The following is a 27,052-nucleotide window of genomic DNA, read 5'->3' on the forward strand; positions in this document are numbered from 1 at the left end:
TTTAACACTAACTAATTTGTGGCATGGTTGGTTGTCAGTGCCTGTATTCAGACGGTGGACATGGGCTCTACCACGGTATATTCGGACACTTGCCGCTACCCTCGTCCACACACTGCACAGGTCCGGGATCCTTGACGACAAGCGCGCCCACAACATCATCCCGGATTACAAGCTCTCAATGGGTCTGTGAAGACAGAGCTGAGCCAAGAGAATAAGAAGCCAGTGCAATTGGTCAACGTGAGTTTTCTTGGCCTGGGTGTGAGGAAGAGATGGGCCCTGCTGAGCATCTCAGACATCCGTGGAGAAAATGTGGGCAGCTCAGTTGAATGCCTCCCTGGTGAGGAGTTCTGGGGCTCCATCTCCAGGCAGCAGAGATCGACCCGGCAATACGTTCGCCCCCGAGGATGTGGTGGGATGGAAGTCCTGCCGCTCATCTCCCTGACCAGCCCCACCTCCGTCTGAGGTCGCAGGTCCGCCTGCTGCCATGACGACTGGCTTATATAAAAAGGATCAGCGTGCCAGACTGACGTCTTAATACTCTCCGTATGTGGAATGCGAGCCCAGAACTTTCTTTGGTTCGGCGCCACAACATTTTCCCATTGGTCGTCCAAAACAAGCCACTGCTGGATACTTGGGTTTGAGCGACAACACAAAACAGCTGGTGACCAACACTTTGAGAATAATACTTTATTACTTGCATATTTCAAACCTGGTGCACACACACACACACACACACCCAGTTTCCACACTCTTTTGAGACCCTTCCAAGGCCAACCTTGAGCCTGAGGTCAAAGGTTAAAGCTGCATTAGCACATTCAGAGGGTTGAGTCGGGGGTGGTGGACAGAACTCAACATGCAAAGACTTGGATTGGTCCCTTACAACAGACAAATGAAAATCTCTTGAGCACAGGTGACTTCACAGTCCCACGCCAGTCCGTGAGGAAGGAGTAGAAGCCCTTCTACAGTGAGGAAAAGTCCTTTTCCCTGTGCCACCAAGCAGGCGTAAGAAAACAGTGATTCACCACGAGTAGGTCCTGAGATTCCCTCAAATCCACCGAGTCAGAAGGCGAAGAAAGAGGACGCCGCCTCGGATTAAGTGCTTCTGTGCAACCGTAACTTCAGTCTGGAGCGGAGGCCCGTGGTTATCTGGGTGACACCGAGGGGCTGGAGAAGATGTTGGACCTGCACGGAGACTGGAGGCTGAAGGAGTGGGATGGGGAGCCGGGGGAGACGCGGTGGGGCTCCCCGTTATTCAGCTTCCACAGCAGCTCCTCGTTCTCCATGGACAAGCGTTTGTTGACCTTGGACTCCATCTGCAGCGACTGCTGCAGCACGGCCTGCTCGGTGGACAGTTGTCTGTGGAGGCACGCACACCAGTCAGTCCACCAAACAGTCACGTTCCTCGGCACTCTGGCCTCACGCAAAACTCGCTTCCCGCGCTGCTCCGAGGGGCAGTTCTGCTCCGTTTTTTCAAAAGACCCACTCTGGCCAGCAGAGGGCAGTCGTGTTGTGCAGAGATGCACTTGTGTAAAATTAACAAAAAAGTCTGTGGTTTATGGTGGATCGCACCCATCGGATGAGGAGGAAACACAAAGGTGCATTTCACAGTTTCAAACCACACTTCCTGTTTACGATCAGGCGCAGCCATCTTGAGTTTCTCTTATCTTTGGGGAGGGGGTTTCTGTCAGGACTTCCAGCAGGTCGCTGGGAAAGGCCCAGCACCCGTTTGGCTCAGCGGTGCCGACCACTGTTTTCATCCATCTGTATTGCATCGTGGAACAGGTTTAGGAACCACAGGAGATTTTTACTGACAAGAGAACGATACGCCTGTGAAGCTAAAGGTCTCTAACTGCAAGTTCAAACTGAGATGCAGATGAATTTAGAGATGTTAAAATATGAGGAAAAATCCCAGGGAGGTGCGGTGGCCTCATCAGCACAGTCATGGCATCAGGTGAGCTGACAGTTGCCAGGTGGCAGAAAGGGAAAACTGTTGTCCCTCGACACTCATGAATCTCGTGATGCGTTGGTGCATTTGGCCGTCAACGCTGACGAGACCATTTGTTTCGGTCAGCTGCGTCACTTCCTGCAAATGAAGTCGCCGACAGAGTCCACGACGTCAAGTGGACTCGGGCCTGGGACCGAAGCCCGCTCTGTCTGTGTGTGGCCAGTCTGCCATGGTTTCATTGACAAAAAGCCACAGGCCCATGTAGAGGAAGTAACTCCTGATTTAGTTATATGAACAACAGAAATGCCCAGCTGATTGTTTAAATAAATAAATAAATAAAGAGCACTTTTAATGAACCAGCAGGCGGAGTGTGACATCTTGGATAGATGAGCAAGAGTGGGAATAGTTTCCTCAACCCTGAGCCAATGTTTCCCCCAGCTGTGCACAGGTGTCGTGCGAGCGGACAGCAAGAGAGCGTGGAGTGACTCAGCGGCTCTGCAGTGAGGAGAACACCGCTCGGGTTTCCCTCGGAATGGAGATAAGGCAGACTCACTTAGACAGGGCGGCGTGTCTTTCCATGCGAGCTTTCAGATCCTCATTCTCCTGCTGGACCTTCCTCAGGCTTTCGTCCAGCGTCACATTCTTCTCTGTCTGAAAACAGGAAGTCAGATTGAAAAGTCAGATTCTCCCTCTGCTGAGTCAGCTCCCGACTCACCAGTGAGTTGATTTCCATCAGCTTCTTCTCCTGCTGGTGCAGCTGTTGGTTCTTGATATCCAGCACCACTTTCAGGCTCTCCAGCTCCTGCTCCAGGTAGAGGGTGCGCGAGTCCTTCTGCAGGGAGACGGAGCAGGCTGTTCAGGGACGACAGTCAAATACGAAGGACAGCAGCTCAGAAAGCCTCGTCACCGCTGTGGGACAAGCGTAAAATCAACTCAAGTAGTGAAGAACAGCAGGATCTTTTTCCATTCCAGAGGCAGGGTTTTAAATTTCAATGACAGTGAAGTGACGTCTCCAAATTATGACTGTTATTATTATTATTATTATTGATGAAAAGGCCAGAAAATGAAGAAAAACATTTTTTTTGTAACGGACTTTCATCATATTACCTAATTGATTGATGAAATAAAAATACTTAAATATATATTTCTATACTTCTTTTATTTTAAGACCATCAACACAAATTCATGTAAAATTCAAAACAAAAAGACAAAGCGCCTTTAATTCACAAAAAGACATGAAACCATTCAAACGATTAGAAACAAAACCATAACTTTAAATCCTGATGTGTAAAAAAATGTATGTGATAGGATAAAAAAAGCTGGTCCAATTTTCAAGATGGATATGTATCAATATTATCAGAGGCACAATAAGAATATCATTTATTTTAAAATAACATCTGGAGGACAAACTCAGGAAAAATGAGCAAAAAAGAAGCTACAAACCCCAGAACATGAACCAGAAATGCATTATTGCAGCAGCGAGCTGCCGACCTTTGAGGAGGTGTGTTTCTTTTTGTGATTCAGTTTCACTGACAAAACTCAGAGTATAAGACGGTGCAGATGTTCTATCGAGGCTCCCGCCCAGCTGAATCACGAGAACACGCTCCACACAACTATCAGAACAGTTGTGGACGTGAGCTGCTGCCAGTATTGATTCTCTCACGGCAGATCTTGGGCTGTGGCGGTTCAGGACAGAAGGGAGGAGCATATTAACATGAAGCTCTCAGGCAGACTGAAGAGGGCGAGCGGTCGGAGAACAGAGGGACGGTGACGCAGCAGAGCTGCCTCCACTCACTGCTGTGCTTCCTGCTGTCGCTAACAACTAACACCAACTGTGACTTTGTTGGCAAACAAATGTGAATAGGAGTCAAGCACACCAGCGGTTACTTGCATATAAAATGTGTCTTTATTCTAATCGTGCAGATTAGTCTTCAACAAGTTCTTCTTTGATTCTATTTTTTAGGAAGTCCAGAAATATATTCCACTTTTTAAATAGATTACATTTTTGGCTATAAAAATAAACATAATGAATAAATAATGATGAACAGGCTTGTATGTTATTGCATTAGTAATTACACCGACATGACAGTTTGAACGTATTTGTTCCAGCTCTTACAGTGCAGGACACTTATTGGTCCAATGTCTTGGATAAGAGTCAATAAATAATTTAAGATGAGGAGGACAGACGTTGAAAATATGAAAGTCAATAGGGGTTAAAAAAAAAAAAAAAAAAATCAGGTAATTATTACTAGGTTATTACTACATTTTGCCCCAAAGTTCACAGGCAGATGACTCCAAAGTGCTGAGCGTTCTGGTGGGCAGTTTATCTCTGGAGTATTTGTTTTCTGACTCCAGTGGAGTCATGAGGTGAGACCATGGTCTGGGATGAATGCAGTACCTGACTCCTCTCAGCCAGCTCTCTCCTGCGACTCTCCTCAGCTGTCAGCTTCTCCTGCAGGACCTGGTTCTCCTCGGTCAGCTGCTGGATCCGCACCTTTGAAAGTGTCCGTGTTTCAGTTGACATCAAGACATCATTGGTCACCCAACACCTACAGTGAGAGTGGCTTCGGCCTCCTTCACGGTTCGGCCCAGCGACTCCAGCTCCTGACTGTGGAATTTCCTGAGCTCTGAAAGTTGGACAGTCACACGGCAAGACTTTCAAGGCCTGGTGCGAAGTCATGTGATGTCGTTTGGCTATCTTGGTGTTACCTTCCAGCGATGTTTCACACTGTTGTTTCACACACGTCAGCTGATGGGAGTGGCTTCTCTCCAGCTCCTCCTTCATGGCTTCGTGCTGGGCTTGTAGCTCATCGAGCTGTGACGAAGAAATACACCATCTTAACATCACCTCCGTGACTTTGAGGGAACAATCGCATCCATCAGTCATACATGATGGCAGTAGTAGTAAACTTTTGGGTCTGGACTGCCACCTAGTGATGGCAATAAGCTGCACCTCAGCCACCGTCCTGTGAGGACATTTCCCTTTGGGGGGAGATTTTGGCCTGTCCTCACAAGAATTAGAGGGTAAAAAGTAGTTGATTATAATTGGGTTTCGGTTTGGACCTGGTTAAGGTCAGCCATGTGTTTTGGATGGTTCAGTTCAGGGTGAGAGGATGGGGAAAGGGTTACGGCAATGAGAAAGCCAGCTCTTCACTAGTTGATCCTTCCAGCTCTTCACTAGTTGATCCTTCCAGCTCTTCACTAGTTGATCCTTCCAGCTCTTCACTAGTTGATCTTTCCAGCTCTTCACTAGTTGATCCTTCCAGCTCTTCACTAGTTGATCCTTCCAGCTCTTCACTAGTTGATCCTTCCAGCTCTTCACTAGTTGATCCTTCCAGCTCTTCACTAGTTGATCTTTCTAGCTCTTCACTAGTTGATCTTTCCAGCTCTTCACTAGTTGATCCTTCCAGCTCTTCACTAGTTGATCCTTCCAGCTCTTCACTAGTTGATCTTTCCAGCTCTTCACTAGTTGATCTTTCCAGCTCTTCACTAGTTGATCCTTCCAGCTCTTCACTAGTTGATCTTTCCAGCTCTTCACTAGTTGATCCTTCCAGCTCTTCACTAGTTGATCCTTCCAGCTCTTCACTAGTTGATCCTTCCAGCTCTTCACTAGTTGATCTTTCCAGCTCTTCACTAGTTGATCTTTCCAGCTCTTCACTAGTTGATCCTTCCAGCTCTTCACTAGTTGATCTTTCCAGCTCTTCACTAGTTGATCTTTCCAGCTCTTCACTAGTTGATCTTTCCAGCTCTTCACTAGTTGATCTTTCCAGCTCTTCACTAGTTGATCCTTCCAGCTCTTCACTAGTTGATCTTTCCAGCTCTTCACTAGTTGATCCTTCCAGCTCTTCACTAGTTGATCCTTCCAGCTCTTCACTAGTTGATCTTTCCAGCTCTTCACTAGTTGATCTTTCCAGCTCTTCACTAGTTGATCCTTCCAGCTCTTCACTAGTTGATCCTTCCAGCTCTTCACTAGTTGATCCTTCCAGCTCTTCACTAGTTGATCCTTCCAGCTCTTCACTAGTTGATCCTTCCAGCTCTTCACTAGTTGATCCTTCCAGCTCTTCACTAGTTGATCCTTCCAGCTCTTCACTAGTTGATCTTTCCAGCTCTTCACTAGTTGATCTTTCCAGCTCTTCACTAGTTGATCTTTCCAGCTCTTCACTAGTTGATCTTTCCAGCTCTTCACTAGTTGATCCTTCCAGCTCTTCACTAGTTGATCTTTCTAGCTCTTCACTAGTTGATCCTTCCAGCTCTTCACTAGTTGATCCTTCTAGCTCTTCACTAGTTGATCCTTCCAGCTCTTCACTAGTTGATCTTTCTAGCTCTTCACTAGTTGATCCTTCCAGCTCTTCACTAGTTGATCTTTCCAGCTCTTCACTAGTTGATCCTTCCAGCTCTTCACTAGTTGATCCTTCCAGCTCTTCACTAGTTGATCCTTCCAGCTCTTCACTAGTTGATCCTTCCAGCTCTTCACTAGTTGATCTTTCCAGCTCTTCACTAGTTGATCTTTCCAGCTCTTCACTAGTTGATCTTTCCAGCTCTTCACTAGTTGATCTTTCCAGCTCTTCACTAGTTGATCCTTCCAGCTCTTCACTAGTTGATCCTTCCAGCTCTTCACTAGTTGATCTTTCTAGCTCTTCACTAGTTGATCCTTCCAGCTCTTCACTAGTTGATCCTTCTAGCTCTTCACTAGTTGATCCTTCCAGCTCTTCACTAGTTGATCTTTCTAGCTCTTCACTAGTTGATCTTTCCAGCTCTTCACTAGTTGATCTTTCCAGCTCTTCACTAGTTGATCTTTCCAGCTCTTCACTAGTTGATCCTTCCAGCTCTTCACTAGTTGATCCTTCTAGCTCTTCACTAGTTGATCCTTCCAGCTCTTCACTAGTTGATCTTTCCAGCTCTTCACTAGTTGATCCTTCCAGCTCTTCACTAGTTGATCCTTCCAGCTCTTCACTAGTTGATCTTTCCAGCTCTTCACTAGTTGATCTTTCCAGCTCTTCACTAGTTGATCCTTCCAGCTCTTCACTAGTTGATCCTTCCAGCTCTTCACTAGTTGATCCTTCTAGCTCTTCACTAGTTGATCCTTCCAGCTCTTCACTAGTTGATCTTTCCAGCTCTTCACTAGTTGATCTTTCCAGCTCTTCACTAGTTGATCTTTCCAGCTCTTCACTAGTTGATCCTTCCAGCTCTTCACTAGTTGATCCTTCCAGCTCTTCACTAGTTGATCTTTCCAGCTCTTCACTAGTTGATCTTTCCAGCTCTTCACTAGTTGATCTTTCCAGCTCTTCACTAGTTGATCCTTCCAGCTCTTCACTAGTTGATCCTTCCAGCTCTTCACTAGTTGATCCCTCCAGCTCTTCACTAGTTCATCCGGTGGCAATTATGATAAAGCTGATGAAACATTACTTCGGAGTGTCCCTGAACAACACAAACTACCGTATACTGAGAAAGTTGTCTGCAACTTCATAAAAATATAAGACATGACAAAAAAATAAAGTGAGGGACTACTGCCATCAGCAGACCCTTGGAACCTTGAACAGTAAACTGACCTGTTCCTGCATGCGAGCCTTGCACTTGTCGGCCTCCTCCTGGTAGGTGAGGTGGACCTTGTCCCACTCGGCCTGATAGAAGGTCTGCAGTCTCTTCTCCACCTGCTCCAGGTCCTTCTGGTGCTGCTCCTGCAGCGTGTGCAGCGCACTTTCCAGAGAGCGCTGCACATCCTCCTTCTCCTTCTGCAGGCGTTCGGCCGAGTTCACCGAGCTGACTGCAACACAAACCTGCGGTCACTCGCAGCCTCTTCGAAGACCTTTGTTATGAAATCTGGAGTATCGCGTAGCTGTTTGTTTAAGAATGACATTTGTGGAAACTTCTGGTTTCCACTGGTCTCTCCGCCAGGCAAGCTCAACTGTTTCCACTGCTCTGTTTATATCTGGAGCGAGAGCGGCTGGACAAGCCGTCTGCAGCGCACGCGCTGGTGTGTAAACACAGCGGACAGAAATGGTGAGGGTGTTGGACGGAAAGACAGACAGCTGTGTGAAGCAAGACAGGCTGAAGTCATGTTAAATATCCAGCCGACATGCGTGGCTGCTACTCTTGACCCGTGGGACAACGGTTTTATATAACCCTGCTACATGACGGGAATTTCAGTTGCTGTCGGACGCAGCTCTGAATAACTTTAATGCAGGTGCGAGCCAACTCGCAGTGGAACAGAGGGTGGAGATTCAGGAGCAGAGGCCAACGTCATAAGCCATGGGTCGGAACAAGGCCAGTCTCACTGTTGCCTGTGTGAAACAAAGATGTCATTTGAGCCCCTCCGATCCAGCCAACACTACAGACCAGCACGTGGTACGGTAGGGAACCGACATGTCAGCATCCAGGCTAACTCAGCTCTCATCATGAGAAAGAGTCTATTGATAACAGCCTGGCAGTTATAGGACCAGACACGCCCACACTGGCGACTATTTATACTGATTGAAATGTTGAGTTGTGACAGGGTTTAAAAAGGGGTGTGTCATGTGGCTTTTTAAAACACGGTGGCTTTCACAACGCTGTCACCTGAAATCCTAAAAGACAGGCGACTAAAACAGGATCAAACAGGGGTCTGGAAATGTCAGGGCTCAGCAACCAAAACAAAACCAGGGCTGATATTTTGATGGGGCAATAATATGCTCAGCTAGCCAGGCCATAAGTTTGTTATGATTGTGTAGAAAGTTAAACTTAAGTGCGGAGCCACATCAAACACAACTCATGAAAATGATATTAAAACAGATCCAACCAACACAAACAAGAAGGCGGCACCATCTAGTGGTGGGAGGCTATCATTGCAGCAGACCTCTGCTCGCCCTCTTGCCTCCACTCACGCTGCAGCGCAAAGCAGTTGTGGGAGGGATCATTTGTTACTGTATATTGCAACCCCAAAGCTAGTAACGACCGCCCAAATAAAAGCTGGCCCTCACAAGCCAATTTCATGGAAGGCTGTCAACTTGACTGCTGAATCCAAAAAGAACGACTGGTGTCTTCTTAACAAATATATTGCCTGGACAATGTAAGTGCTACTTTACTGCAGTTAAGTGAATGAATGCAACTGTTTTGTGTGATTTTTTTAAGTGCAGGATTTAATGACGGACGGTGCTGTGTCTGGAATGTTCCACTTATGACCCACCCCCGTGTGGCGCTCACACCTAGCCTGGGGTTCAATATGTGTTAAGCGGTGATACAAGAGTGCTCAGCATGTAAGAGCCATCATGTGAAAGTCCCGAGGCGCTATGGGATGCTGACATGGAAAAGGGGGTGTGAGTGTGATGTTTGGTGGGAAGGGGCGGAGCCAGACGTAAGCCAAGGATAACAGCTGCTGTTTGACGGTGAATGTGCCTGTGAAAACTCGGCCTCCCAGAAAGCGCCTCTTGTAAACTTTCGACTTGGCAGCGGGGGGGTGAGAGGGCGAGTGGGGTCAGAGGTCAGGCTCAGGAATGGACTAACGCAAGATTTACAACCACACAGTGAGAGAAAGAGATTGGCTTTGTTCCAGTGTGGAAACGATCACAACACGGAGGCGACAAGAGAAAACACACAGGCTAATATGCCACCATCACGACCGTAACAAAGGCCTCTGGGGCGGAAGGTTGTAGGACACAGCAAGGTGAGTGACATACCCAGCTCTCCTCGGAGGTCCACCAGCTCCTGCGACTGCTCCCTGCCCTGCCGCGTCGCCTCATCACGCTGCAGAAATGTAAACACACAACACACTCATCAAGTCTTTGTTTAAACACGGCCAAGGCAACTGAGTCAACAGCCTGAACAGCCAAAGAGGATACAGTAATGATTGAAAGTTGATGGACTTGGGAACACCTTGATACAACATCATCACAGGGATGTTTTTCAGCCGGAGGAAAACTTGCCATCAACTAAAGCAATGCTCCACTTTTGGAATGTGTTTTCTGGTGATGTAACAGTTTAGTTCCCATTTTCACCAACTTCTTCTGCAGTAATGCAGCACTGCAACAGCGCAAGTGTTTCCTTATCCACAGACCCTCGCGGAGTGAAAGGCAGCACCCATAACTGGAAATGAGGAAAATAGAAGCAGTCCAGAGACCGTGTTAGCAGGTCTTTAACAAGAACAGCCTGCCCTCCTGCGCGAAGAAAAGGAAAAACATAGAAGCAGTTACCCGTGCTGCAGTGCAGGAAGCCCCAATACACGATTTGCTCCCAGAACAGCCCATGATCCAGTTTCAGCCCGAGGCTCCTGTGTCTCCCCCTCCCTCCCCTGAGACCCGCCTGGACAAACAGCGGTCCAGGTGGGCGCACCACCTCGCGAGCGGCTCCGACTACATCTGAGACACAACTGGCTTCACTGCCTCACTGGTGCCTGACTGCAAAGTGCACTACCGTATTGCACCTACTAAAGCCGCATGGAGGAACTGCCTCCTCACCACTAAGGTTCAGGCAGGAAGGCGGCGCTGCTGGGGTGGAGCAACTGATAAATTGGACTGGGGCTGGCTGACATCACGCTGATGGAGCTGGACTTGTGCTCTGACCTTCCCCGGGGATTCAGGGAGAGGCTTCATTACCACCATCCCCCGCTCTTCCCAAGATGTTCAAGCTGCTCAAGAATCTGCTCTTCACTGGCTGATGATAAACAACACGACAGACTCCACACCTGCCCACGTGCTTAGCTGCCACTTGTTGACAAACCTACCAGTGTTCTGTTAATTCAGCCAGTCGTGAAGGGAGTCTTTCCGATCTTCAACAACATACTCATTAGAGATTTACATCCCACACGTATGAGCAGAAGGAAGCGTGCGCTGAGAGGGACTCCGAATTATACACACAAATAAACCTCCAAAAATCTCGATCCTTAGAAGACTAAATGTCAAAGGGGATTGTTTCAATAAAAATATTAGAAACTTGAAACAGCCAGAATGAACTAGTTTCTACCAGCCCAGCGTCATCGTGTCACACTGATCAAGGCAGCAGTCACTGAGCTACGCTAACAAAATTGGACTTACTGGCACAAAACCAAATCAAAGCAGTTACAAAACACAACAAATATTGGTGTGGATGAGTTACAGCCTCATAACAACAAGAGTGGAGGAGAAGGCCTTTTAAAAAACTACAGACACCTGCAGGTCCTCTGGAGGGATGGTCCACAGATGTAAGCCTCGCCGAACGTTTCAGATGGAACTTTGGGCAAAGATTAAAGGCAGCGAAGGCTAGTTAACACTCTTACAGTCAGCTCAATCCTTATTTCAACAACGTAGTGAGAATTAAATATAAAGAGGACTTCACAAAATAATCGAACTAGACAAACGTGTTTCTACAGAAGCCACCATTACGACGGGTTTCTTAAAAAGTAAGTCTTTTGACACATGGCATACTTGGATCATTCAAGCCGATCTAAATGGCATGTTAAATTCAGTCAGTAAAAGCCAAGTATCAGACTCCTGTCTGGTGTAGAGTAACTCCCAGGAGAATCCAGATCGATGCATCACTGCCCTAGATCAGGCTGCACTTGGTCTAAAACACAAGGGCAATGTTATTCCTGAAAAGTAAAGCTTTCTCATCTGTCCAGTGACAGCAGACGGCATTCCATGTGAAGCGTGTGCTGCCTTATCAAGCCAGCAGCCGGGACATTCTCACACCAATGACGAGCTCTTGCCTCCTATTCCTGGCGTTCTAAGTGGCTCCCAGATTCCATTGTGCTTCGAGACCACAGCACTAAAATTAGAGCGCAGTGATCAATATGAACCTCTTCAATGTGAAGACCATAGTTGCCATCATTAGTAAAATAAACAGTTGAATATCCAAATAAAGATTTTCGTTCCTGACAAAACATGCTGACAAATTAAAAGCTAAATATTGTTTGTAATATACCAACTTTCCAAACAGCGTTATAAAAATAGAACAATGAACTCTTCTGGTGATCAAGACACTGAGGTTTAAATTCATGTAGCAATGTTTAAATCTTCAGAGACTGACGCCGTCGAAGAGGAACAAGTGTCATGTGGCTTTTTAAAACACGGTGGCTTTCACAACACCGTCACCTAAAAACCAGGAAATGAAACGGCGATCACTAAAACGGGATCAAACAGTGGTCTGGAAATATCAGCGCTCAGATAACACAGGTCAACAGGTGGCAAATATAGAAGTCTAGACTTTGACTGACAAGATCTACAGTTATAGGTTACTTTTATATCTATTATACTGTATTAATATGACTTCCTTTTGAAGTTTATACAAAATACTTGTTGTTCCTTCAGTTGGTTCAGATTACAGCAGACCAACAGAGTACGATTAGATTAGGAGGTAAACACTAAACTGGTTATAGTTGAGAAGAAAACGTGCAACAAGCAATAATTCATTATACAAAATAACATCTATAGTGTTAAATAAGAATGACAAACAGCAAAACTATAACATCTAAAGAAAACTCTCATTAGATTAGTATAAATGACTTTCTTTTCGACTTTATTTGTAGACATTCAGTAGAGAGCCATCAATATGAAGTCTGAAGACATTCATTCACTTGTCACCGTCTGCTTACTTGTCAGATAATCGTGCAGAATGCCAGCGCCTCCTGCTGCTTAATGCAACAATGCAGGTAAATGTACCAATGTATGGACTGATAACAGCAGCTTCTAATATGGTGTTATATTTGATCATCAAGTCTGTCACTCGAGAAACTAGTGTTGCAGACTGAGTACATTACCTTTAATGACACACACACACACACTGCATACACCTATTTACAGTAGCAGGATTAACTAACCAAACGTTAACATTTAGTTAAATCGTTATCTTAGCATAAGATTAAACAGTTTGTAACGACTACTATGTGGAACTATACCTATATAATATTGAGTTCCACACAACTTATGTTGAGCTTGGAACAAACTGGCCGGTTTAGTGCCATTACCGAGTCCTTCAGTCAGACTGAAGTATCAAAAACTAACTTATGAAAGAACACCGTACAAACATTGACATAGGCTAACAGCTGAGCTGCGTGTTAACATCAGCACGACCTCAGTCGAACCCGTCCGTTTGAACAAAAGGGTCAATTGAATTTGCAGTGATGTTTTGGTGAATGGAAGGAGTCGAATGAGAGATAAGAGGGATCCAAATATAAACACCAACATCTGTCGTGCAAATATTGGCACCACTCGAGTGTGAAAACCTTACACCGTGGCACTAACCAGGCCGACCGAAATAGACTCCTGTGGTCAAATGGGATGAAGAGGGTCAACATTCTTTCCGCTGTGTCTGGTGCATTGATTGAAAACACTTCCAGCCTGGTGACGGTGAGAAGGCTCTACGAGGGATCATAAGATGGCGGTTGAAGAGGTCTGATGAGCTTGTGAATGATTTGGGAATGCACTGTGAGAAGCGTAATCCCTCGGGCTGCATAGTTCCCAGAAGTCGAACACATGGCACAGCTCAGGAAACAGATCCCAAAACAAACATTTGATAGGCTCTCATCATCCAGGTCACTTTGAATAACCAAGAACGCTGTGCACGGTCAACATCAGCACTTCGGAGACTCTGAAGTCACGTCCGCAGGGGGCAGGACACAATCGCTCGCACGCACAAGCAAGAAGTGCACAGTTATTTGAAGAGCAGGCACACACGAGACATGGTGACTATGGCAACGCAGCGCGGTGATAACTGTTCTATACACCTGCAAAATAGCATGGAATTATGCAGTACCTCTTCACTAACGTGCTTAAACTCAACTAACTAACTAACCAACTCAAAGGAATTGAACAAAGACATAGAATAAACATCAAGGATTAAGACAAGATGTATAAGCGCCTAAATATTACACACTGTGAGCCAACACGTAGCATCACTCTCTTCTCGACGTGGGAAGAAATAAAAACGATAAATTAGTGTTGACCCCCGTCCCACCAAGTGCTCTCAATGAACGTTGTGTGAGTCGTGATTTTATTTTTAACACTTTATGAAGCTTGCGTACCTCAGTCAAAGTGTGCTTCAAGACGACAGTGACGGCCTCAAAACCCCGGTTTCTGGCAGCGAGGACTTCCTTCAGCTGGTCGATCCTCGTCTTTCTCTCGTGCTCCGGTAACTCCAACGGAACCACGTCCGGCGGTCTGTTGTTGGGGCAGGCTTGCTGCTGGCGGGAGCCGGTCTTGGCCGTCTTCTTGTCCACTGTGAGGGAACATGTCTTGAATGTCACCACGTTGATCATCATGCCCACACCTGTACCCACCGATCTGAAGTCAGCACCCACCCGCCCGCCCGCCCACCACAAACTGTGACTTTCAGAGCCCGGCTCTCCTCTCGGGCTCACGGATGATCCCCACAGTGGCTCATGCATGGATTCTGTGAATATAATTAGTGGTGCACCTCCTAATCTCCTGCTCTCTGGACTCTCACCAAGCCCATGTCAACATCTCTCTGGATAAGCACACAATAGTCACTAGAAAGTGAAACATCCGATATAAAAATGAACTTCAAATTAAGCGCTGACATTGGACACCTGAGGTGTTTCTATAACAGTGCCGTCTTATGTAACAGAGCGGACGAGTGACAGCAGCCAGCTTCATATTGTGCTGCAGTAACGAAGCCATACACCCTCGCCACCAGATCCCTCCGCACTTATAACAGCAGGACAAATATTAGCTGAGCCACTGCCAGAAAAACTTGATTCAGCACACAGCATGTCGAGAGTTCACCTACTATTGCAAAACACTGAAGGGTGTTTCAGAAAACTCTGATGCCAGCATTTCATCATTAGATGATGGCCGAGCAAATGACATTGACTGACCCAGAAACTACCAAAAAACCTTTAAGACATTTGACGGCAATAATGTGACACACAATGTTGATGGGGGAGGAAAAAACCCTCACTTGAATAGAATGGCAAATGATCTCAGAGTCGAACTTGAAAATGTATGAAAAATAAAATGAAAATTAAAAGAAATTAAAAAAAACCTAATAAAATCATCAAGGCATTTTCTTTCAATCTTATCTCAGACAGTAGCTCCAAAGTTCACGTGTCAAAGAGCGCCCTCTGCTGGTTCAGCGGCGGAAACTCCGGCATCAGCACTTGTTTACTGGTGGGAGGCTGACAGCTGAGCTGATGCACTGGTGATGCCACTCGATAGCTTTATTTTTACCACCTTGTTCATGGAGTTTTCAACTGAGCCAATTATGTGTTTAACATTTGACAAATCCAACACATTAAAGCTATACTTCCAAGCTTCAGAGAGGAGAGCACGTCACCAGTTCGATCAGCACAATGAAAGGAAGTTGAACTGCTGCACAGAGACCAAGACATTCATGAGATGTGCAAGGTGCTCGTAGTCATTAGGCAGTCGTTATGATCCCTGAACACTGAGCAAGCGCAACTCTGGTCCTACCGTAGCAGGGAGACTCGACAGAAAAGATGTTGATGGACAAAACAATCCCACATAACATTCATGACCAACCGACCCAAGAGAAATCCAAGCAACATATTTGCAGCTCAAGTGGTGGAAGAATGCAGGTGGCCATGACACAGATTTGAGTTGCCTTTTAAACGCCATCCACTGTCTTAAATTATTCAAAGCGCTGAATCAAGTGGAAGTCCTCAGCATGAAGTTCTGAACTGAAGGACAGACTCCATGTCTGAGACAGTCAGATATGGATGTGTTTCTCCTCAGCAAAGTCTTCAACCAAATGACATGGCAGCAGCTCTGCCATGGCAACAGAGGACCGGCAGCTATTTTGGTCAAAAGTGTCACCACACAGAGTGGACCATACATGTTCTGACCCAAATCGCAGCACATTTTACACGACACCTTGGGGTGTAGACATGAGAAATTATGGCAAGAAAAGCAAGATTTAAAGAAAGCTCATTCTCCTTATCCCGTCGATCATTTCTTGCTTTTGACAATGTGACGACTGATTATAAAATTGCTGCTGTGTCAGCAGTTTGAGTTATTAGGGGACATCTCACCACAGCACAAAGCATGACGGGTGACGCAACACGTCACAATCGAGCATTTGTTTAGATGTGGTGGCGAGTGAGAGACAACTCTTGTTTACAATGTGCTGCAGAGGGAGCAGAACAGCACAACAACAAGAGCTTAAATACAGAAAATAAAGAATTAGAAACGGTGCACGGGAAACAAGGTGATCTCATTTCCAAGAGACAGATACACACTGCAAGGTTCTGCTGGCGCAACCTCAAGACCCGAAATAAGCTCAGCTCAACTCTGGGTGAAACAGGAGAGCCGGGTCTCCCTGCTAGCAGGAGAAAGTGTTGACACTTTGCAACAGTGAATGAGTGACGAAAGAGCAAGAATTAATCAGACATTTAACAAGCAATTAGAAGCAAAAGAATTGCCTCCTAAAAATACTTCATCCCTGAAGTGAGGTGCTCCAGTGACCCAGCGAGATAGGAAGGAAAGCTGACCCTCCTGTGGTGCTGACTAGTAAGTCTCTGTTAGCAAAGCTCACAAGAAGAACGCACATGAAGAGACAAGAGAAATGATCGAACCTGCATGGAACACCACTGTGCTCTTCCTGCATCCAGACAGCAGCTGAATGTTTCGAAGTAAACCTTTCGCCGTCAGGCGCACGTGGATATTAGAAAGAGAGAGCTTCGGCGACCATAACATTGCTTTACAAATAAACAGGGACGCCACTGTTATAAACAACAATTCGGTGAAGAGAAAGCCAGAGAAGGAAAGTAGAGTGTGTGCATCAACTGCATGTCACACACATCAGGGAGCGAAACACAGAAGAAAAACAGGAAATCCATAAAAAAAATTAAAAAAAACGAAGTACGTTTTTTGCCAACAGTTTGCAGATGAAATGCTGGCAGACAGAATAAAAAACACTTGATCCTGGAAGCAGGAGCGAAGCCAGAGTCTTTTGGAGGGAAGCAGCATCTCCATTAGATGATGGCGGTGCTGTGGCAGAGCGAGGATGCTGGAGCGGAGGGGGAGGGGAAGGGAGGAGCCAGCGCCAGAAATACAGCCAATGGAAATTTCTAAAGCCTCCCACCTTTCTGCTTTCGCTGGCGTTCACCCCGCATTACCACCAGCAGGGGGGGGAGAGAGATGACAAGCTGCTCTTGGCAAGGTTGTGTGGAATAATCCCGCAACTGGCTCAGTCACTAACGGGTTCAAATAATCTCCTCATATCGGCCTGTGTTTATCGCGCACAAGGTTGAATGCGGTTTCTATAATAAGACCTCCAGGGAATCACAAACCGTTAAAATCCTGCTGACCTGTTCACATGGGTTCACTTGAATATGAATAAAAACATACTCAAATCTGTCGCACAGATCAGATAGTAAACTACTGAAAACCCCCCAAATTAGTCTAAAATGCAAGGTGTGAGGTCAAACAAATTCACCACCAGCAGAAGAAAAAGAAATGTAAATAAGAATGTTCAAGAACTGAATCGTTGCAAACTCACCATACTAAACCAGAAATATAAAGCTGACTCAAACCATGAACTTGTAAACGTCGAAGAGCTCAGAAGCTCTACAACTACATCAACTACATTGGGGGACTGAAGCGGTTTGACCTGCATGACGCTCTTCATCTTTCATTCACTCCGCAGCTTCAGCAGAAAACCAAACATCACTCGCCCCTACGTGAGTCGCCCACGGCTCCAGGCTCTTTCTCAGCCGGACCGTCAAAAGCCCTATAGACAGGTATAGTAAAAAAAAAAACAAAAAAAAAACGGCACATACCAGGTTTGCTCAAAGGCAGCCGAACAAGTTTGGATGTAGAAGTCCTTTCCTGGGGAGTCTGCGCTGGATGACATAATCCCTTCCTTGCAGAGGCCACAGACTTGCATGTGGTGGACAGGGCTGTTAGGAGCAGAAGATCCAGGTGAGACACCAGGCTGGAGTTAAACTGACCCATTCTGAGGACGGCACTTGAACAACTGAGGCCAAAGCTTTTTAAGGTAGAATCAATTCATTGCTGCTGATGAACGATGAGGTCAGATTAGGAAGGAGAGATAGGGCTTAACTGATTAAATCAGAGGCTGAAATTAGCACATAGTGCCAACAACATGAAGAGGGAACAATGTGGGCTTTTCTAGTGGAGTGTGTGCAGTGATTACTCATCAAGCTTAACACAAAAAAATGCCATTTCCTCAGAGCAACTTTCCTCACAAAAGCAACTTCAGGAAGAAACTCTCTGTATAGGTATAACTAGATGTGAGGTTGATTTGAAATGACTAAGAACTGTGTATCGAAGCGCAGACTCACTTGGTCCTCTGGCAGTTTCAGCCACTGTTGGGATGATCTTTGCCTTCAGAAAGACACTTCTCATGGCTCTGAAGGTTTGTTTTGGTGCGGCGCTTCCAGACACTGTCACAGGAGGGTCGAGAGGATTGAACTATTTAGCATCGTACCTACAGTATATTACAGTAGTACAGTCACTCACAATACTGAACGCCATTGTGCACGCGCTTTAGGGCTCAGACTTAAGCATGACCATTCCGATAAATGAATAACAGAAAAAAAAAAATCAATTGAATGCCAGTTATTCTCCTTGTTTTCTCTCCACTGGCTTACCGATGGTGGTAGGCCATCGACACGGAGGGAACTTTGCAAGATCTACTTACTTCTCCAAAGATTAGTATTAATTCCGTTGCACGCTACCAACAAAGGAACGATGAAAAAGCGATACGACCCGATCAGGAGGCATGTCAGCAGCCTGCTGTCGCAGCTGTGCTCAGCGCTTCCAAGAGCTATATATGAGGCGTTTGGTAAGAAATAAGGAGGGAATTCGGTCCAAGTGCAGCTGCGTAGTCCTGTGTGTGCAGCCATTGCCCGTTTCTTTTGAATAAAAGAGGACAAAGCTCCAAACAATATCAGCTCCTGATCGATGTCTGGTCAACCCAGCACGCGTGTGTGAACTAGACTGGAACAGAACCCGTTGCCGTGACAACCAAGTCAGCAGCCCAGGGGGCATCCAGGGTACGAGGCAGAGATAGCCCACCATGGCCAATCGCAGAGCTACGGTAGGTTGGGATGTTGAGGACGCAGAAAGCATATGCGGCTTCATTAGCAATGAAGCTGTGTTTATGTGATGAAGACATCCGAGAACAGGGTTTTTGAGAACAGACAGGCTGTGCCAGAAGATTTTCGGAGTGAAGTGGGTCACCCCTCCCCTGCACATCCAGATGCGTTCAGCCAGACTGGAGGCCATGACCTGACCTCTATATATACCCACCCTGCATACACTTGCTGGAAATGCATTCACTCACTGTCCTGAAGCTCACCTTCCGCACCACACGCTCCTTCCATCTGTTGGTTGCGACTGAGTGCAAGACCCGAACGTGGCAGTTTGGAACCAGAAGAGGTAGCGGAAGACATGGAGGCGCGGCTGGCTGGTGTTTGGGGGTTACGCAGTCCATGTAGAGAGGGCTTGAGGCTTGTCGAAGGACCTCGCTGTGACGACTCGCCACCAGGTTTTTGGTTGCCTTCCATGGAAAAAAACAGCAATATCATATTAGAAGAATTAAAGCTCTAACTACAAGATCTGTTCACAACTAAATATGTGTTTCTCCACACTTTATATTTATGATATTATGATCAACAAATACATGCACCAAACACGGTCATGCTTATGAAGGACATGTGAAGCACATCATAAGGACTGCAGTACATACAAAAAGTGGTGTCCACATTTGCAAATATAGTGTGGAATCATCTGTACACATTTGTTTTAAGATCACATTTCTCATCGAAGATTATGAGTTACTCATGACTGCAGGCTGAGAGAACAAAGTACCTTGCATTACCCTCTAATGGAGAAGCTGTGTAACTACAACTGTAAACACTCCACCATAGTACAGCGGCATCATCAGTCAGCCAAGCCCAAAGTCAAACTGACCTACTGCACACGTCTCTGTTGACCAAGTTGTGACTGATGTGATGGATCTAATGTTGAGGGTGAACAAACTGTACCTGCACCGCTCTTCTTCTTTGCTTGTAGTGTTGAAGGCTTACAGCTTGTGGATTCGCTTTTCACTTTGGGTGCAATCCTCAGCCTGGCAGACAGGTTGGATTTTTTTTGAGGAGCAAGTGAAGGTTGCGACACTGGTGTTCTTTCAGTTGGTGGAGGCGATCCCTTGCTTTTCTCCACAGGAGTTTCTGGAGCCTTGCTGGACTACAATGACAATAATGACAGTAGGAGTGAGCATTGGCCAGGACCTTGAGAAAGAATTGGCATCACAATACCATCAAACAAACCCTATTTTTGGCTGATCGGGCTGATGCGGTTTCCAGCGCCGCCACGCTTTACCCCTGCCGCTTTCCTTTCCAGCAGCTCCCCCGCTCTAGTTGATCAAACGTAATTGTATGCGGCGCGTACTGAGAGACACGCCGGCTGTGAGGGACTGCTCTTCATTTGACACAAAGGACACTGTAGCACGACTAATTTGTACAACCCCACCAAGTGTGATGAGGTCAGGAAAAAAGCCACAACAACGAACGTTTCCAAGAAGGATCGCCGAATTCATTGCATTGGACGACCAACCACTTTGGGTGGTGGAAAACTCGTCGCCTGATGGACTTTTGGGACCAAGGTACGAGATCCCCTCTCGGCACTGTAGTTCGGACGATGTACTAAGCGAGTTATTCAGCAAGGTTTGGGAGCGTGCGCACGCTCGTTCGTCTCATGCAACCGCTTCTTCTTTTACAAGTGACGTTTGGAGCTCTGGCGTCTTTCCTGAGTCTTACTGCCATTTCACAACGGCGGTCAGTGCAGAGACTGACACGTGCTGAAGCGTGTTTTCTCTCGAGAAGGCAGTGAAATAGAAATCAAGACCATGAAGAGCACTCTCCCCACGTTGAGATGGAGCCACTCTCCTACATCGCCACTTTAATGCATCCGAGATACAAAGACAGGCAAGGGCTTTTCAATAATATTTAACTGTAATGAGCCAATGGTATCATTTTTGATTGACAGTCAATGTGATTCAAAATATTTATAGGTATTTCAAAGATTTTGTTAAAATGTTTAACCGCCTGTATTCTGCACTTTTGCCACAGATCCTTTATTGTAGCAACAACCTCAGCACTAGAACAGCACTTTTGAAAAGGAAAAATAAATAAATAATAAAATTACTTTTTGGTATTTTTTTCATGAGAATTGTAAGTTGATATATGTATATTTTTCCTGCTATAAAGATTAATAAAGTCATACCTCTTTTGCATTATATTGATGCCTTTAAGTTGTGGGGCCATATTCCATAGATCCACGTTTTGAACTAAAGCTTGCAAAAAAAAGGTATCGAAGGGACTAATTACTCAAAAAAATCCAATCGGAGGCAGTAAAATTTGGATCGGGACGTCCCTAGTAATTACTAGTCCAACATTCAAGTGCACAAATCATGTTTTGAGTAGTCTGGATTTGTTTTGGATTATGCTGCCAGCACAAGTCTGTAAAAGACTGTAGTAGTAAATTCAACACACATAATTCAATAACACCACTTAACGCAGCTCTGTGAACTTCAAACATCAAAGACTTTGCTCTTTTTTGTGACCCTGTGTTCCAGGGCCTAAAGACTGCAGGCACACAAGCAGGCGGCATGATTCAAAGGTACTCATGCCAATGTGGACGGAGTGTGACTGTTCCCCCTCCTGTCACGCCTGGCCAAGCAGTGCATCCTGACGGGCTGACTTCACGTTACATTCTGAATCAACAGACGTGAACTCACCTTAAGACTGGGGTCCTCCAGCCCTACAGATGGGCTCACGCCAGACTTCTCCACCCACTCGCTGCGTGCAGCAGGGGCATTATTAGTCACAGGTCCAAGTTTAGTCAAGCCTTGGTGCGTACCCTTTTTGGGAAAAGAAAAAGCGCTGGGCAACCTGTGGGTCTTTTTCTCCTTTGTGGATCTGGACAACAAGGAGCTCTCTGAGGAGCCCCGAGGCCGCATCTTGAGGACGGGAGGCCTGTCTTGACCTGTGGCTGAGCCTTGCCGGCCTTTAATTCTGTCCAATACGCTCTTCTTAGAATTTGGTTTTGGTTCCATTTGGCTACTTCTGTCAGAGGATTTTTCTAAGGCCGATAAGCAGAAGGTCTGGTTGCCAGGACCCTGCGCCGGGGAATCGGGATCTTGGACTGCAGCTGCCTGCTGGGCCTCAGAACCAGCAGGGACACATTGCTGTGATGAGGCACATTCATTTAAAGCTACAGAGGATTCAGTCTCATCTGTGGACTCAGTGGGCCCCGTTGTCGGGGGAGGATCACCGACACCCGCCAACTTGGATCTACTCCTGGCGATCTTTCCTCTGCTAGTTTCAGCGTTTCTGCTCGTCCCACTCAGCGGCAGTGCTTTGTGTTTAGCAGCAGGGGTCGCCACAGCTGCTCTATGAATCGGTTTGACTTTTGATTTGAGGTTGGTTATGGTTGCCTTCTTAGTTTCTTTTCCCTTTACGCCGCCAACTTCCAAACGTGGTTTAGAGGCCTGCCTAAGCTGATTAGGTACGGACCGTGGGCTTTTTTGCTGACCTGTACAGGGTGACTCTGAAAAGCAAGGTAGGCCGTTTATCTGGTTCCCAAGGTTTTGCAGTGGTGTGGAAGCATGAGCATAATTCTCCCCATCTTTGGTTGCTTCCACCGTGGACACAAGGGTCTTGACTTGTTCAGCACTTGTTGTTCTGTGAGCAGATGGTGTCTCATTACAGTTTCCTGAAGAGGCATCAGAGACAAAGAAGGTCCTTTGTAGGCAGCCTTCATCCGCACTTGGTATTGCTACTAGGTAGTTATCAGAACTTGTATCCCTGCTCTCAGTTTGGGGCCCCCAGTTCTCCTCCTGAATGAAAGTCATCCCAAGGAAATGACTACCATCTGCATCTTTTGAGTCACTTTGCTGGGGCAGAATATCTGATAATAGCTTAGAATCTTCAGGTAACACTTCTAATGGGGAGAGTAATGACTCCTCCAGGGAAGAAAAGACCGGGAGAGACAGATCTTCCAGACAAAAGCTGTTGGTTCGAATGACCATTTCACCAGAACTGCAATGGTTCTCCGCTGAGGCTTTGCCAGATGATGTGCAGGAAGCAGGCTCGCCATCTTGCGCGGTGGTATCTGGACAGGTTGAAGCACCGGAGGGCGATCCAAACGTGTTTTGATTCAAAGCATCTGCTGACGCTACTCGATCAAAAACCTGGCACAAATTGGCATTCCAGCAGCTGACAGTTCTACTCACGGGAGTTGAAAAAAAACTTTGGTTCAGGTTCGATTGCGAATCACAAAACACGTTATCTTGTAGGCAGGAGATCGGCTGGTTATCCAAAGGTGAAGATTCTCCATGGCTACTCGACCGCACGTGAAAGTCAGGGGAGATCCTGGGTTCTTGGTCGCTCTGGATGAGAATACTGCTGGAGGAATCAGGTGACGGGGACACTGAGAAGTCACTGTAATGATCCCTTGGAAAGTGGCCCAGCTTCAAGTCTTCTCGTGTCACGGTATCCGCTTGAGCCTCAGCGGACACATCAGAGGTCATCTTCGGACTGTGGAGGCCGCTCTCCTGCGTGCAGTCGTGGTAACATTTCATCACAACAGGTGGGCACACTGTAATCCGCTGATCTGGTTCATCCATCTAGTCTTTCTTTTCTGTGAAAACAAGTTGACGCTCATTTAATTTGGACTTCTATATGGAGACAGAAAATAGTGCTGAAAACATTCCTCACAAAAGGACATTTAAAAAATGACCATCTCAAGTCAAAAGATAAAACATTGAACTGGTCTTGGAATAAATGAGTTGAAGCTTATTTCTTCAAGCTTTACCAAAAGCTAATTAAAATATTAGGCGGACACCTGTTCCGCTGAAACTGAGCTGTGTGTGCTCCACTGAGCCATTACAGCTCTGGTAACACAAGCCGCACGCTCAAATGATTCATGCTGCATTCACCGAAAACAAGAGACACTTGAAGAGTCATGTCATGTCTCCCACTTTCTTTCTCTGTCTAGTGCATTTCTGCTCAAAAACCTATTTGCAATGTCGAGTGCAACAACTGTGGGTGGGAAACAATAAAAATGTCACTCATGGCTTTTCATACCCATTTTGAGGTGGGATGTTAAGTGGCACTCAGAAAGGCTTCATTGTGTAGCAGTGCTTATTGAGATTACAGGGACAATTCACCTTCATTTTTTTAAATATTTAACTGAGACATTCTCATCAGATCCCCCCTTAATTTTACTCATATAACTGCTGGTTTTTCATGGCAGGCAAGAACAGAAGCAACTTCTTCTGTTTTAAAAGACAGAAACACTGTTGGATCACACAGTTCCTGAAAAGTAGCACCAAGAAGCAGCGAGGGAGAATGTTACGCAAGATGACTTAATCAATAACTTGGTATGTGCTGCTCCACGGCGGGAGGTAATTGCACAACATGAACTAGCTTATCTAAGAATTGTCTCTTTTGAACAGCAGAAAGGGTTTTTTAGCGCAGCTAAGCTGTTCTAGACCTGTACAGTCATTCACTCTGGAGGTTGGTAAACATCAGAGATGATAAGTGTAAAGACATTACACATGTGTACGTGGTGTTTGGATGGCTTCCAAGGCTACAGCTTTCCGTTTCCTTCCAAGGGTCACAGAACAACACAACGCGACACAACACAAGTCATCGAGGAAAAAACAAAGTCGATGACTTGTTTCTAAACTTCATCACGTTCCTCCTCAGGATGAGAAGTAGTTTCCATTATCGTCCTGAATGGATGTACATTGCAGCTTTGTATATGGATGAACCTTGAATGGAGCCGTATTTTAAGTAATTACAGTGATCGGCGACTGGTTGACTAAAAGCTCACGGTGGAGTGGAGTGACAACAAACATGCCAACATGAGTAAGCTCATGTCATGAAACTCTAAATACCAGCAGTTGTTAAATACGTAAGGGTGAACGGATACTTACCTGGAAATGTTATTGGAATCAGGAACTAGTACACGCTTGTATGCACAGACAATTAAAGACACGCCAACGCTGGCACGTTACAACAAAAAGCCTCAAGTTAATGAGCAAGATTCACCAATCAATAGTAACTGTCAGACGCGTGTTTAACAAGCAAGACAAACAGCCGCATTGGTCTCACCCTGAGCTGCGCTCACTGAACTCTGGCACTTGGACAGGAGCGTATTCCCACTCACAACACCACCAAAGTCACGGCATGCTGGCGTAAGGTGATACTGGGCTTTGATTTCCAAACTACAGTGCTGTACCTATGCAATAAAATAATCACAAGCATGCAACACGTAGAACTCAACACCACTTACCTTCTCTTTAAAAGTGACCACTGGTGTGTGCTGCAATGTTTAACTTCCCACGTGTGGCCCCAGCTGGCAAGGATTCTTGTTCTGCGTGAGGACAAGGATCACTTGCTTGTTCAAAGTTCGCCAGCATTGCTATTGAACTGTCCAACAGAGGCAAAGTGGTCAATCCTCCAACAGTGCAAAGGCATGTAGCCGCGTGTGACTCCACGCCGGGCCCAGTCCCAGCCGGCCGCTTGTGTTCAGAGTCAATGGTGCATCAGTAACATCAGCTCCAGAGCGGAGGTCATTGCTGTGGCCTCGAGGTTTAAGTCCCGACCGCCATAGTCCTGCAGCAGCCGGTTTGTCAAAGTCCAGCGGAGCAGCGCGTCCACATCTACTCCCAAGTTGACAGAGTGAGGAAAGGAAGGAGCAATCAACATGTTACCTTATCCCTGCAGAGCCCTGTGAAGGAGGCGTGGCCTGCGTCTGAGTTGGCATGCAGTGTTGCTAAGCAGCCAAAGTCTCTCTTTATAAAGGAGGATGAATGGAAAAGGGGGCAGAATGACGGGAGGCCACAGAGCAGAGCACGGCGGCACTCACACATTCTTGCACGGCAGAAACAACAAATTGAAGCGGCGCAGTCTCCTTCACACCTCCTCAAACAGAAGTCAACGGCTGACATGAAGGAACTGGGTTGGACACAAACACCTCGACACCTGATTCCACCACTACAGCAGAAGCGCGACACCCACTCTAAGACCTTTAAGACACGGGCTATTCACAGGCTTAATCTAGACCAGGCCCCTGACCCCTGCTACCGCCGTCTAATCTTAACCTCAGACAAGATGCAAGTCATGTTGCAGAATATACTTATTATCCACTTAAGGGGGCAGAGGCCAGGACGGACCGGTCAAGGCTGCTCGTTGAGTCAAGTCAGAGCTTTTAAGTCAAAACAACCACGACAATGGTGATGACTTTAATAGAAAACAAACCTTAAGGTTTTAGCAAGGCAGGGAAGGGAAGCTTCAACTGAGCATGAACAACTCCTGTCCTTATGGGGACCTCGCACTTTCACCAGCCTCTCACTAACCTTCCAAAACAAATGGCTAATCTGAACCAGGACCAAAATTAAAGCCAATTCAAATGACCCTCATCCTTAAACTCCGGCTTAGACAGAGACTTGGCAAAATGTCCTCACAAATAGGTGTGTTTCAAAGATTTAGTCCCCACAAGGGTAACTATACACACACACACACACACACACACACACACACACACACACACACACACACACACACACACACACACACACACACACACACACACACACACACACACACACACACACACACACACACACACACACACACGAAAAAAACAAAATAAAATCATTTCTGCCATTATTGGTGCAGAAAGTGAAAAAGCCAATGTGTTTCATTGACCAGCTCCACTGTGATAAATAATGAGAAACAATAAGATGAACGGGCAGATATCATGGCTCTTGTTCTAATAGGCTCGGCGTGTTGAACATTGGGGACCAGTGTCAGTGTGCAAGGTCTCCAGCCTCTGCTGTGCGCGGATCACTTCCCGCCAACACCGATGCACTGATGGTGAGTGCTACTGAGCCAAATTCCATCAGACGGACGACCAACATCAATTTGACAGATTAGAACGCACGCATGTCGTGCTGCGTGCTAAAATACAGCATTTTGCATACACACTGAGCCACTACACTTCTGAGGTCTTTTCAAAGTACTATCCGATGGAAATAGTGGATGGGAACACATTCCTATTCTGTTTTGACATTTTTGGAGAAATTCAGTGAATCGCACTGGAGCTGAGTCAACTCATTTTTATCTGTTCTAAATGCAAATTAAAG

General features: G+C 46.2%; 1 protein-coding gene across 4 annotated transcripts; it reads right to left on the reverse strand.

Moving 5' to 3' along the window:
• Positions 1–459: 459 nt before the first annotated feature.
• mtus1a (microtubule associated tumor suppressor 1a) lies at positions 460–25,619 on the reverse strand. Of its 4 annotated transcripts, none has more exons than XM_053880068.1 (15): positions 25,198–25,619; positions 21,635–23,538; positions 19,881–20,082; positions 19,193–19,393; positions 18,174–18,275; positions 17,649–17,768; positions 13,914–14,107; positions 9,598–9,664; positions 7,495–7,709; positions 4,655–4,760; positions 4,499–4,572; positions 4,344–4,439; positions 2,661–2,777; positions 2,499–2,596; positions 460–1,356 (listed from the first exon to the last, which is right to left on the reverse strand). In XM_053880068.1, the coding sequence occupies exons 2-15, from the start codon at positions 23,522–23,524 to the stop codon at positions 1,143–1,145; spliced, it is 3,696 nt and encodes a 1,231-aa protein (XP_053736043.1). In that variant the 5' UTR covers positions 23,525–23,538; positions 25,198–25,619; the 3' UTR covers positions 460–1,142. The 4 variants fall into 4 exon arrangements, with proteins under 4 accessions (XP_053736043.1, XP_053736044.1, XP_053736045.1 ...); XM_053880069.1 differs by lacking the exon at positions 25,198–25,619 and adding an exon at positions 25,017–25,160; XM_053880070.1 differs by lacking the exons at positions 19,193–19,393; positions 19,881–20,082; positions 21,635–23,538; positions 25,198–25,619 and adding an exon at positions 18,533–18,817 and having other exon boundaries at positions 665–1,356.
• Positions 25,620–27,052: the final 1,433 nt, after the last annotated feature.

This window comes from Synchiropus splendidus, chromosome 11 (genome assembly GCF_027744825.2).
Source record: "Synchiropus splendidus isolate RoL2022-P1 chromosome 11, RoL_Sspl_1.0, whole genome shotgun sequence".
NCBI lineage: Eukaryota > Metazoa > Chordata > Actinopteri > Syngnathiformes > Callionymidae > Synchiropus > Synchiropus splendidus.